At 45.0% G+C, this 13,345-nt stretch overlaps 1 protein-coding gene across 1 annotated transcript; it reads right to left on the bottom strand.

Moving 5' to 3' along the window:
• Nucleotides 1-1,143: 1,143 nt before the first annotated feature.
• Nucleotides 1,144-13,272, bottom strand: plekha2 (pleckstrin homology domain containing A2). The gene is made up of 12 exons (XM_061768126.1): nt 12,765-13,272; nt 8,966-9,127; nt 8,781-8,837; nt 7,324-7,372; nt 7,069-7,166; nt 5,154-5,285; nt 4,973-5,032; nt 4,819-4,887; nt 4,671-4,741; nt 4,253-4,316; nt 3,636-3,713; nt 1,144-2,538 (listed from the first exon to the last, which is right to left on the bottom strand). The coding sequence occupies exons 2-12, from the start codon at nt 9,104-9,106 to the stop codon at nt 2,101-2,103; spliced, it is 1,257 nt and encodes a 418-aa protein (XP_061624110.1). The 5' UTR covers nt 9,107-9,127; nt 12,765-13,272; the 3' UTR covers nt 1,144-2,100.
• Between the last annotated feature and the right edge of the window lie 73 nt (nt 13,273-13,345).

Raw genomic sequence — 13,345 nt, 5'->3', positions numbered from 1 at the left:
GTTCGCGCATTCTCGTGTGCAAGTAATAAAGCAAGATGGTGCGCCAGGAGCACAAGTGCACGTTGTGGTAACATTTAACATCTATTTCCCCCCCCCCCCCCCCCCAAAAAAAAAGAAACAATACAAACAAGTCCCAGTGAGGTTGTGCTGGCCTGGTGCTGCTTATTCATGTGGGAACATTAGCATTTGGGCTGCCTTGAGAGATGCTGTCACTCAAAGGCGTTAAAGTCAAGTGCCAAGTGAGTGCAAAGACAAGCCACTCGCCCTCAAAGGCTCCGCGGCTCCTTTCTTATACGGTATATTTTCACAAGAGAATACAAATGTCTAAATTGCAACTTTCTCGTTCTGCTGTAACAAATTTCGGCAGTCCAGTTCCGTTCGTGGCTGGATTTGCCTCAGAATACCTGGAGGAGGTCTGTCTTTACCAGACTGAAAAGTCATTTTAACGCAGCTGACATTTCGCAGGCGCTCGGGGCATTAGCCGCCACGGCGTCAAGTGTTCTGCAGAGACATTTCACGCTCGGCGGCCCTTCCGACGCCGACGAGGACGCGGTCAGAGGTCGGGACGCAGTTTTAGGCCCTTTACCTAATGGACCGCCGCACCGGACGTGTGAAACATCTCGCGTCAGGCCTTACTTAACTGGACACGTCGCCTTTGTGCCTTCACCTCGTCGTGCATGTGTGAGGCGACAGGGCGAAAGGGCGTAAGGGCAAACGGGTTGACCTCTGCATGTTGGCCCCGAGGAAGAAAAAGCTCAAAACTTGGAAGTGTGTTGCTGCTGCGGTTAGTTATTTGTTGCTGTGTTTTTGGAATTTCCCATTGTGTTTAGTTCTTTGTTGTTGTGTTTTGCACTTCGGGGCCACCGTAGTAGGCCTCAAACGACGTCTCGATCCGATGGAAGATGCCACCAAACGCGTCGACCGACCTACGACGAGTTGATTGGAGAGTTTGGGATGTCACAAATCGCTACGTTTGTGTTTAATCACTTTTTTAATCCAAGCTAAATGTGCAAAGCTGTTCCTAGTTTAAATACACCTGGACACTGAAATGCAAAAGCTGACACCTAGCGGTCAAGCAGCTGTACCGCACGAGTATGCTCCCTGAAACGGCTTGAACAAACCCCAAATATACAATACTGTATATCACGAGACCAATAAAAAATAGGGTTTATTATACAGGATGGAAACGTAACATGTGCAGGCAGACGAGTGAACAAACATTCAAGCATGAGTTGAAGCCACAGGTGTTACAACACAAAACGAGTTGAGACATCTGAGAGGAAGTTGTGACAGTGGTGAAGCTTCTTAAAAAAAAAAAAGGTACAAAACAAAAATAAGTGCAAAATTGTTAAGGCATTTACAAATGGCAGCGTGTACACCCCCCCACATAATGCTCCAAGGGGAAACAAATCACATTTAGACAGCTGTAACCCTGCTCATCAGCAGTATATTCTTCATCAAGTACCATAAAGAGCGGCTGTATTATTATTATGATGGCATCGCTGCTTCCTGTGCAACAAGCGCTGATGGTTCAATCTTCAGGGTTGTGTCAAGTTTTTTTTTTTTAAAGTTTGAGGTTGGCGGAACACTTTCACTTGTGGTCAGGAAACACTTGTCGAGTGTTAATGAAGGTTGCTGCCAGACCTTTGTGTCTCTTTCCTCTCATCCAAAGAATGCTAAAACAGAGGGCTTAACTTATTTTTTTTTTAAAAAGTACATGCCTGAGAACCTTTAGCATGTTATTTGTGTGCAGAGATCATGTCTAAGCGAAGACAAGTGCAAAGGGTTAAAAGCATGTGCCATCATTTGTAGCCCTGCAAGAACAATTAACATTATAATTCAAGTTTTTAGAGGAAGCTGCACGCAAAAAAAAAACAAAAAACAACAACAACAACGACGACGAAGAAAATGCTTGATCCTATTTTTTGAACAGCCCTTTTATACACTGCACTATTGTTCCCCATGGTCCCCATTTGGTGTGTAGAACAACTACATGACCAGCTGGGGATCCTTTTTGCCGCCGGGTCACCTTATTAGTGGGAAATACTTCCATGACCAGTCACATTCATGTCAAAGCAGGTGACAAGAAGCGCACAGAACCTAGACATCAGTGGTGCGGATGCTGTCGTCATCCAGGCTGAAGGGGAACACGCAGCCCGCGAGAGACTGAGGCTGCGAGCGGTGCCGCCGACGGCCGCACGCCACGTCTCCGGACGCCGTGAGGATGCCCAGGCCGCTACTGGCCACGCTGGGGCAAGGGGCGAGGGTCGAGAGGGAGTTGGAGGAGGAGGATGTGGACGAAGAGTCGGGGGAGGAGGAGAGTGAGGCCAACGTAGGAACGGCGCTAAAAGCACTGTCATTGTCCTCCGCGTCTAAGATGGAGCTCTCATTTGCAGGGATGGGCGTCCACGGCTGCCAGCCCGGTGCCACGGAGCACGACTTGACCAGAGGCGGGCGCTGCTCGACCGCTGGATGACTTCGACTGGCAGAAGCATTGTGACTTCGATAGAGGGATGAAGCTCTTTTAAACGAGAATCCCTGCAATGCACAAATGACAAAAAAAACATCACCGTGTCTGGTTAGATAAGATAAGATAAGATAAGATAAGATAGATAGATTAGATAGTACATTAGACTCAGGAATGAACCGTTAACTAAAATAAAAAGAAATGTGTTTTTTTGTTTTAATCAGGCCACCGTGTGGCACGCATTCATTTTTGCCATCAGCTGCGTGAGATCTAATAAGAATGAGGCAATAAACGGCAATGAATGGCCTTCATTGTGAAGACAAACCCGAACCGAAAAAGCTCCGGCTACTTTTGGTGCAACATGAAATCTTGTTACTAAAACCCAATCCACAAGCTGAACTATACTTTCTCCGCTGCTCGTCCTCGTCCGGTGGAGCGGAGCCTCTCAAAGCTGACTTTGGCCACGAGGCGAGCTACACACTGAACTGCTGGCCGGCCAATCGCAGGGCATCGCACATGTCAGGGGGGAAGGGGAAAATACATAAATAAATCAATCCCACCTACGGAGAATTTCGAGTTTTCTATGAACCTGACATGCACGCTTTGGGGATGTGGGAGGAAGCCGGCGTGCCCGGAGAAAACCCCTCCAAAGTGAGAACGCGAAAACTGCCTGAGCCCAGCTTCAAAGCTCTCGACTGCGAGGCAGATGTGCTAACCGCTAACCCACGGTACACGGAGGACGCTGTAACGTACGAGGGCCTTTTTGATTTTGAGGCGAGGAGAGCTCTTGCATACGTTGATCTTTTTTATCCAGATTTGCGCCAAAAAAAACAACAACTTCTCTTTGCGCTTGAACAGAAGTTCATTGTGGAATCTGTCTTTTTTACAAACACGCAAACAAAGCTACGCTTTACCTCTCGTCTTTGTACATGGCAAAGATAAATCAATCCATCAAAAGACAGTTATAGGAATGTGAACACATTGAAAGCCATTTTCAAAAGAGCAGACTTCAATCAAATCAAATTAAGATTTGACAGATTTTGCACTTCTTACAAATGTCAGGGAAGTTCGGGAACTGACAGGAAAAAAACCAAAACAAGGCTTACTCCGCCTGGGAAGACTCGGCTTCCTCGTTTGCTGTCGGTGGCGAGAAGAGGGACAGTCTTACCTTGGCGGGGCCTCTGAAATCCTGAATCTTCATCTCAATGTCCCTGATCCAGCCGTGCATATCCTCCGGGGAGTCCGTCTATGAACGAACGAAAGAGGCGACGCATCGCATCATTGAGCAACACGTCATAGGTCCAAACACGGCGCGTTTGACTTCAACTTGTAAGACGGCGCCAACGCACCGGCTGAAACGACTCGGCTCTCTTCAAAGTGTATCAAAGGAATTACGTGTTTCCAACTGAATCTTCTCTGAGTCTGTCATCATTCAAACGTGTAAAGCTGTTCACATTGTGCATATTAAAGGCTCAACTCTGATCTGTAAAGAAATGTTATATCGCGCCGTATTCAAGTCCTTGTTGTAAAACATTCAGTTTGCTAAGCTTCCCTTTTTCGAGCACAAAAGCAAATGTGCTTGTGGTTGCCATTTCTCTCAGCTGTCCTCCCATGGGAAGGAATCAACAGGATGTTATTGTTGTTATGGTAACAGATGGCTGCGGGTTGCTTCGCAAAAACAAGTTGCTTGCGCTCCACTTGGGCAGCGGAGCATTTCCAGAAAGTGGCTGCCTGCCGCCTCACAATAACTTCACAGTGGCAACGACGATTTGATTGATGGTTTACCTGTATGTAGAAGGTTCGGGATCCGGTGATGATCTCAAACAGGTTGTCTCGCTGCAGGAGATCACTTATGGAAACAAATGGTTGCATGATATCATAAAGCGCTCCATATTAATCTCATGATTTGCGTTAAACATTTATAAAGGGAGGCATTTGTGGAGTTAGGTGCAAAAGTATGAACCTTTTTCGGGGGGGGGGGAGGCTACAAGGTCAAAATTGGAATGCAACAGAACCTTTACTCCCCTTATGGCATGTTCCAAAAAACTACGACCAAAATCTATTATGGTGTGTTTACAGTACAAACATGATGACGGAGAGCGGCATCTGGCAGAGCACACACTGCATGTGTTTCTAATCGACTGCAAGTGTATGAGAGAGGTGGCGAGAGAGCGAGTCGGACTCTGCCGTCACGCTGACTCACCCCGACTTGACGAGACATTCATGAACTTTCTGAACGTCTCGGAGCGGAACGGCTCGCAGGGGCTCTTTGTCCTGATACGCACACACGCAACACAGTTAAGCAGACGAAGAAGACCACAGGTGAAAATGGGCGACAGGCGTCTCCTCACCGTCTCGGACTTGTAGTAACTGACCGCGTTGTTATCCAGGGTAAAAAAGCGTCTCTTCCAGCTTTTTCTCTGAAACCGACACCACATGACATTTCAGTTCCTCGTGCGGCTCCTCCGTTAAAACCTCCCAGTTTAGAAGAAGCTGTGAACTCACAACATTGCCTTGTTTGACACAGTAACCGAACCGCAGCACACCAGGCTTGATGCCCTCGTTCTGCAATCATTGTCACCAAAACATCAACTGCATGCATGTTTTTTGGACAGACCATGTTTGACCGCCGCAAAAACACTAACATTTGCACAACCCCATTGGTTTTGGGGTTGTGCCACTTTACCTGGATGGGCGTGTGCACCACCACGCCCCCGTGGATCTCCGTCTTATACGCCTGCTGCTTCCCGCCTCCATAAAGCTCACCGATCAGTGTGGCCACCTCAGATCTCGGCGGCGCAGGAGCAGACTTGGGAACCTTTCGGCAAACAGCAACAATGGTGTCACTTGCGCTCACACGCAGGAGGTGCATACGACGTGCGGCGTAATCTCCAATTGTTTCCAGTCAAGCGGAAGTGGGCTGTTGTGGAACATCTCAAGTCCAATTCCCCTGAGGCCATTCAGAAGTCAAGCACATTTTGCAGAATCAAAAAACACAACAATCGAACGTTGCGCAAAATGCGAGACATCTCATTTGGAGGGAGAACTCGTGGAATTTTCTCTCAGAGGTTAGGAGACGTAGGCACGGTCTCATTCCAAATCGTTAGATTTGATCAGTGTTTTCTTCTTTCCTTTGTACACGTAACAATAACTTCTTTTAACAGTTAAAAGCCTCCTTTATGATGAAATCAAGGACTGCGTATTGATTTTGATGTGATCATATTCTCGATTTTTTTTTTTTTTTTTAATTGTATGGAAGTTCGGAATGTAAAAATGCTGACAATGGATTTTCTTCAGGCATCATCAAGTCAATGAAAATGTTTCGGTAACCTCATTTCAATCCACGAAAGGAGCAAAAACCAGTACGATTCAGCACAGCTGCGCAAACCCATTGGTGAACAAATTGTGAAATAAATCCCACTCTCAATCCAAACGGACCCCCGTTATCTTAAGACAATACAACTGTTGGACTGGATCACATTAGGCTGTGCTGCTTTTCTGTTGCATGATTGACAGGCCAACAGCCATCCGTGTGTTTTAACAATGACGAGATCAATTCACTCCCATGCCGCATTATTAGCAATCATTCAATTCAACACAATATGACAAAATGGGATTTCCAGGGCCTTACGGTTGGTGTGAGAAAGCGCAGCTAAACTAGGATGTCGCAAGTAGCAATCAAATGAAAAAAACCATCCGGTGACTGGCAGTTGAAATGTCTGGCTGATGGCAGACGTGTCAGGCGGATGGCCAAACTGGTTTGAGCTCCCATTAGCGTTCCTTTCAACACAGGCATGAATGAAGCGCACACGGTAAGTTGTGCGGGACAATGATACCACGTGGTAATCTTAAAACAGGCAACTGAAGCCTTGCGGCCTTTCAAAACGACACAAGAGTGTATAAAAACACAACCTCGACAATCGCCGTATGCAACTTGTGTATGCAGTTGTCGGCCTAGAAACATAAACAGACGAATGCCTGGCAAGTCTGCCCGATGATGCAGAATTTAGTCAGACTGGAAACTCCTATCTCCATTTGATAATGAGGCAACTTTTTTTTTTTTTTAATGACGCTTATTGTCCTCGTTAGGAAATTCCAAAAACAATTTCTGACTTGGGGCGAAATGCGGGTACACCCTGGGCGCACGCTTCCATCTGAAGAATGCTGGTGGAAGGCAGAGTTGCCCAGATTCAAACCTACAACCTCAAAACTACTCTGCCACACGATTATATTATTAGACATATTAGCATGTTTATTTTTCCAAAACGGCGCATCGCGTGTTGGACATCCATAACAAGTAGCATTTTGCAACAGGAAAAACAAAAACAAAAACACTTTTATTGGGCTTTGGCCAGTGAAATAAATGTCGCTTCTTGTTTGAACTGCAAAACTAGAAACCGTGTCATGCTACAATACTTGATCTAACCTACGTGAAGCAATCTGTGATTACCGGTGCAAAGGAAGGTTAGCTGAAAATTGCTAGGGGTAGTTAACAAATGGAACAAATTCCTGAAATCTGAAAATGATCACTGGAACAAACTGTCGGGCTCTTCGAAGAAAGACTAATATGGTGTGTGTGTGTGTGTGTGTGTCAGACTCACAGTAATCTTGCTGGCCTGGTTGAGAGCAGTGACCCAGTCCCTCATGTCTGTCACATCGTTGGCTTGGAGGAAGTACCGTCGGGATACTGCATTGATGACTGCGGGGGGGACATAAATATTGCAGTTCCATACCTCCCTACAATCACTGCTTTATCTCAGTTTAGCACATGTATAAATACTGTTTTGTTTTGGGTTTTTTTTTTTTTTTTTTTTTACAGTGTGTGACTGTGACTCAGTGTTTCCCTGAGGACTCACCAAAGCAGAACTCGGTCTTCGGCTTCTGCTTCCCCGTAGCTTCATTGACCTGACAGCAGACCAGGCTGAATGTCAAGCATGCACGATTTGCTTTCAAAACCATAAATGTATACATTGACAGATTGTAAACACTCATGTATATGCTCTTTGACTCTCTCTCAAAGTGATCTTATGATTTAGGAAATGTACCTATAAATAAAAGGTGGTATTATCATCACACACCAATGCAACCTTTTTTTTTTAAATTCTTGGAATTACAAATGTAAAATTCTTGAGCAGTGCTTGCAAAACATTTTCTATGGCCTGCTGGCCTATAAAACTTAAAACTTAAATAAGCTTCTGTAACCTGTAAAGGAGAAAGATGAAGAATGCACAGCAGTACTAAATTTGAGCAAAAAAAAAAAAATATATATATATATGATTTTAAAACTGACTTCAGTTAAAAACTATGTTAGATCAGGTCCAAAGAGAAGAATAGTTAACATTTTTCCCCCTTATTGTCCAATTTTTAAACGAATAATCGGCGATTCCGGAGTTAGGAGGTCATATCTCGGAGTTTGACTGTCCAGAGAGAAGCTGTCAGCACCGGGGGCCAGAAGCGATTATCTCTGCTGAAGTCAACATCTGGAATTCGTCAGCAACGCAACTCTGCGTGTGACCATTAGCTTCAGCTGCAGCGAGATCGGATTGTTTCTATCCGAGGCCATCTCGGTTTGCTCGCTGGCCACTTCGTTAGGTATACCAGCATACTCTTGAGAGACATCCAGTACAAAAGGCAAGCAAACTTTCTGTCCTTAAATAGAGATTCCAAACTGTCAGTGAGGTAAAACGTTAACTTCATGTCTACACAGACGGCAAAAGTTAATGAATTCACACACACAAAAACGGTTTGGAGTCAGCACGTGGAGAGTCGGGAGGTTGGTAAATAGCAGTTTCATCAACTTGCAACAGGTATTTGGCTAAATAAGATCTATCAACTATGGGGGAAATTAATAATCAATTGTTTTTTTGTGTGAGAATCTCTCTCTCTCTCTCTGAATGTTCCGAACTTCTGTTCCTGAGCCAAATAAAGCTTATAGTGACAGGCAGAACGATTCAATGTGGAGCCGTCTGTTCCGCTCCATGGCCGAACGTACAATAAACTGTGCGTCTCGTTGCCATTCATACAACAGAAGAAGTCATGACCTCTGTAAGTTTATCAGCTTTGTGTTCGATTGAAAAGCCCGAAAATGTCACACCGAGTAAGTCAACTGGTGAAAAACATTGAGAAGAGCTGCGAGATTTTTCTCAAGTAAAGTGGAAGCCTCGGCTCCATAAATGTTGGAAAAAAAAAATACTGCTTCAGACCACAAACTCGTTGAGAAGAAATCCATAACACCTTCACTGGTTACAGCCAGCACCTAATACAGTGACGACTGAGTGCATTTCAAATTCCCCCAGTGACAGCATTAAGTTACCTTGGAGATGTAGGTTAGTCTCAGGCTACCAACAAAGCTTGCTCCACTGGGCAGGTTCTGTATGACCAACACACACACACACACACACACACACGTGTCATAGGATCACAGTCCAAGGTTACCCAGGCTCATTTTGGTTGCTGTTTGCACAAGTGTGTTGTGCCATGCAGAGATGCACAAAGCACCTGAGGGTTGTCCATGTACCACAGCAAAGCATTCCCCTGAGTGTCCAGGATGAAGTAGCGCCTCTGGAAGCGGCAGCTCTTCTCTTTCTCTTCGATATCCAGGAAGCCACACACGCGGTTCAGACGGTCCACGTACGGCATGCTGCTTGCTATCACATATCACTGCGACACACACACACACACACACACCTTCAACTGGGATGCATGTAAAGAAGAAGATCCCAAGGAGATGCACATATTATAAAAGTGAGACCATCTTTTTGCACAAACGCACACACACAGGAAGCGAGAGAGAGAGAGAGAGAGAGAGAGCATGTCACACTCAGCAGTTTTTCATGTGACGTGATTTTGAGGCTGAGCAGCAGCTAAAGTTTGAGGCAAAGCTGAGGCCCTCCATCAAAGCCAAAAATTACAGACTGCACTCAAGATCTGCACACATTTCCACTGGCCAGACACCAGGCTGGCGGTGACGATGAAGGTGGCGGCGGCGGCGGTATCGGGTGCGCAAAGATGCGAAAATGCATTCATTAAGACGACGCCGTGCATGTGAATCAGCGAGTCATTCGACACCGACACTTTGCTATGCTGAAGATGTTTCGTGGTGTTAAGCGCACAATGTCGTCCAGCCAATGTCATGCGCTCACACAGGCTTACGCATGCATGCGCGCACCCACAAACACACGCACACACACGCAATTTTGAGGAGGGAGTCAGATGAGTGGCAAGAGTTGATTCTTTACTAATGCCGTCATCCTCCTTAAGTTCCTGCAATAAGTCCAATGTTCCCGCTGCGTCAGTGTAGACTAAATAAGAATTTATACACTGACACTTTGCCCCCAAACAGATGAAATCAAAAACAACTCAAAGCTATCTCAACCTTTGTCGATAATGCACTGTTGGGAACTTGGTCACGGATTATTTTCATTCTCACCTGCCTGCCTAAACACCAAATGGCATCTAAAACAAAACAAGTGTACCTTTACGAATAATGAAATCCTGACTTCATTTCATCATATCAACTGCTTTCACATAATCATACAAACTTTGTAGATTGTGTAGATTCTGTGTTAATGTCAGAAAGTACAATTTCGTCGAAAATATTGAATGTTTGCAGTAGTGCAGGATGTATCGAGATACATAAAAGGGATCAAATATTCGAAAGAGCGCTCGGTGTCATGCAGTGCAGTTCTACACTACTGGAATGGCCTTCACTTGGATCGGCACCGAATAGTAAATCCATTCCACTTCATTTACATGCTTGAATTCAGAAAGAAATCTTCAGACTGTTTTTTCTAAATACTAGACTTTACACCGATTTTTATCGGCCGATATTTAGCATTTTATGCCCATCGGCTTTAATGTCACAGTTTGCCGATCCGATCGATGACGTCATTGATCGGCTCCGCAAAAGACATGAACTCCGCGTCGCCGCGTGCGCAGTATATTTGAATCCAAAGGCTAGTTTATGTTTAGCCTTGTCGCGTGTCTTTCGACGTGCTACTGTAAATATCTGTCGGCCAATGAAGTTATATAAAAAGAATTATTATTATTATTTTTTTTTTTTAAATCGGCGGTGTGTAACAGACAACACGTAATGTCCGGATCAGACTACTACTACAGACTACTGCAATACAATATAACCTTAATTGGAAAATCTCACGGCACACCGACGAACAAAAATGTCACAAAAAGTGGAACCATTCATTCTTGCATTGACTTCCTGCCATCTAGTAGAAGACCGTTTATCATTTGTTCTGTCTGTCACTACGCCTCACTGCCATGAATAGAGAAAAAAAGATACATTATTGATTGTAAATATAATTTTTGGAGCAATTCAGTACACAAATCCCCATGTTTCCCTTCATGTACGTGGCCTAAAAGGTGGTTTCATCCGTTTGTGTCACAAAATCCTGTTCAGACATCCAGTGGGGTACGCGTGGTGCTCATCGACCAGTAACACCAATACACAAAAACCATATTGTTAAATGAATGCATCTTACAGTGTCGAACTCTCGACAGAATTTGGAACGCGGCTCTTGTATCGCATGTCATTAAATTGTACCTTAAGTTGTGGCCAATGAGTGCACGAGACACGCAATCAGAAATAAATGGAGCTGTCAAAGAATAGTCTTCATTTCAAACCGGTTACAAGACACCAAGCAAAAATTCGAACATGCAATCCCGGCCAAGTGGAACTCTTGTATAAATAGCTTTTTAATATGATGGAAACGCGGCTTCAATGCTTCTCAGATGACACTCCAATAGACGGCTAGAAGCGTGCATGGCATCGCAGCGCTCATATATACAAGGGCACTGGCGCACACACGCGCCGCACAAACACACACACAAGATTTTCGGATCATAAAACATCTGGTTCAACCGTGAAGGGGAGGAGCACGGACGAAGTTGCGGCATTTTGGGTCAATGCGGGGGAACGACACGCAGATATTTCATCCAAACAGTGATAATAGCCGCAAGCATCTGTTTTATTGAAGGACTCGTTCAAGATTTAGTGAAACTACTGACTGGAAGCACATGTGACCTCATCAAAGTCTGGGACTAATCAGAATAACGACAGGAAGGCCCGAAAGTGATACAACGGTGGCAGAGATAGCATGTGCTAAAATGCAACTTACCGTAATCGCAAAAAAATGCAGTCTGTTATAGCACTTCATTGAGGGATAATTGAGTAGCACATTTGACAGCGAGAGTAGCGCTAATAATAATAATAATTGAGGAATTGATCTCGAGTCATACACGATATTGACAAAAGTATCGGACATGGAAGGAAATAGCGAGTCGGTCTAAAGCGGTTGTCTTGTCATGTCTTTGGGAATGTTTGGCCATTCGGCCTTCTTGAAGAGCATTTGAGAGGCCAAAGGTCACTGGTGTGAGACGAGAGGGTCTGTGTCCCTATTGAGAGGGCGCGGCCATCCACGCAAAATGGCCTCCTATGCGTCTACCCGCCAAACGCGACGATCATCTTTGTCTCGTATCTCTTCTTTGTCTCTCAACAACTCTGTGGACTCGTTTTACATAGCGCCGCCTAGCGTTCGGACTACGACACCACGTAACTGAAGTGCCTTGTGCGACAGGCTACATTGAGTACATTCAGTAATGACGAGTTGTTACTCGTGAGTGTTCTAAATTGATGGCATGTTGAAGAAAAGCTTGCGCTTTGAAGCGATAGGTCATGAAAATAAAACACATTTTCATCCCAGTTGGAAGACGTAATGGCACTCTATGCTTTGGGGAAACAAGTGTCGTATTGCCCGTAAGACACGTGAGGGCAGCTGTGATGTATTTGTTGTCTTTTAGGCAAAGCACTCTTGTGTTGTATGCAGGTTTCTCTTTTTTTAAAACAAATTATAATAATAATAATAATAATAATTGCGTTATATACACCGTTAGATGTTAGAATGAACTCACACAATTATGCCTTCGTGGGCCTTGTCGTGTATAACAGAAAAGAAACTGACCAACACGGGAAAAAAAAAAAAGAATTAGAAGAGTGCAGGGACGAGCCCAAGTGCCGACTGATGAATTTGTTGACGAGCAGATGTGTCCCCAATAATAGCCTGATCCAAATTGCTCACGAATCGCGTCCCCGACTCGACTGATGAGCGTGGAAGTTGAGTACAAACAGGAAGTACAAGTTGCCTCTTCTTGGCGCGCGAGTGCATTAACGTGATGGCGACACTTAACGCCATCACCCAGACTGGTTCGACAGCGTTGTGTAAAAGAAGAAGAAGAAGAATCAATAGATTGCAAAAAAAAAAGTTGCTGTGTGTGGACTCACCCGCCTCAGCAAGTCTCGTCCCGAAACGAAGCAGCGCCCAGGACCGCTACCGAGCACGCTTGTGACGCCAAACCAACATGACGGAAGCCTCAACGAAGTTCTTTCAACAACTTGTGGAAGGTGCGGCGTGCACCACGGCCCCCCTACCCGCCCTGCCTTTTTCTTTCCTTTTTTTTTTTTTCTTTTTTGCTCGTGTGATCGCGTAACAGAACAATCTTCGTCTTCGTCGTCTTCTTTCCGGGTTGGACGTTTTGTTATTAGAATAAAACCAACCCCGGAAGTGATCCTCCGCCTCCTTCTTTTGCGCTGCACATAAGAGGAACTATAGCGCACACAAAAAATCCAAATCAAAATAAAAAAAGTCGACTAAATGGCGCCTTCGTTCGCCTCGTCGACGGGTTGCAAATGATCGAGCAGTTTTTGTTGTGACAGGAGCTGAGCGAGTGTGCAGAATCGTTGTTACATATCGCGCTGCCCAAGTTGTCTTGTTTGAATTGATTGTTTGAATCAGCTGGTCAGCCTCGAAACCGGGGCCGGGCAAAGCTTTGTGCACATTTGATGGATTGGCCAGGTCACTTGGA

The sequence above is a fragment of the Phyllopteryx taeniolatus genome, chromosome 3 (assembly GCF_024500385.1).
Source record: "Phyllopteryx taeniolatus isolate TA_2022b chromosome 3, UOR_Ptae_1.2, whole genome shotgun sequence".
NCBI lineage: Eukaryota > Metazoa > Chordata > Actinopteri > Syngnathiformes > Syngnathidae > Phyllopteryx > Phyllopteryx taeniolatus.
This window is presented reverse-complemented; position numbering and strand designations above follow the sequence as displayed.

Coding starts and splice junctions, on each gene's coding strand:
- plekha2 (XM_061768126.1), bottom strand. CDS start 9,106: ATGCCGTACGTGGACCGTCTGAACCGCGTGTGTGGCTTCCTGGATATC. Junction 7,167..7,323: donor GAAGACCGAGTTCTGCTTTG/GTGAGTCCTCAG, acceptor TCCCCCCCGCAG/TCATCAATGCAGTATCCCGA. Junction 4,888..4,972: donor GTGTCAAACAAGGCAATGTT/GTGAGTTCACAG, acceptor TGTCGGTTTCAG/AGAAAAAGCTGGAAGAGACG.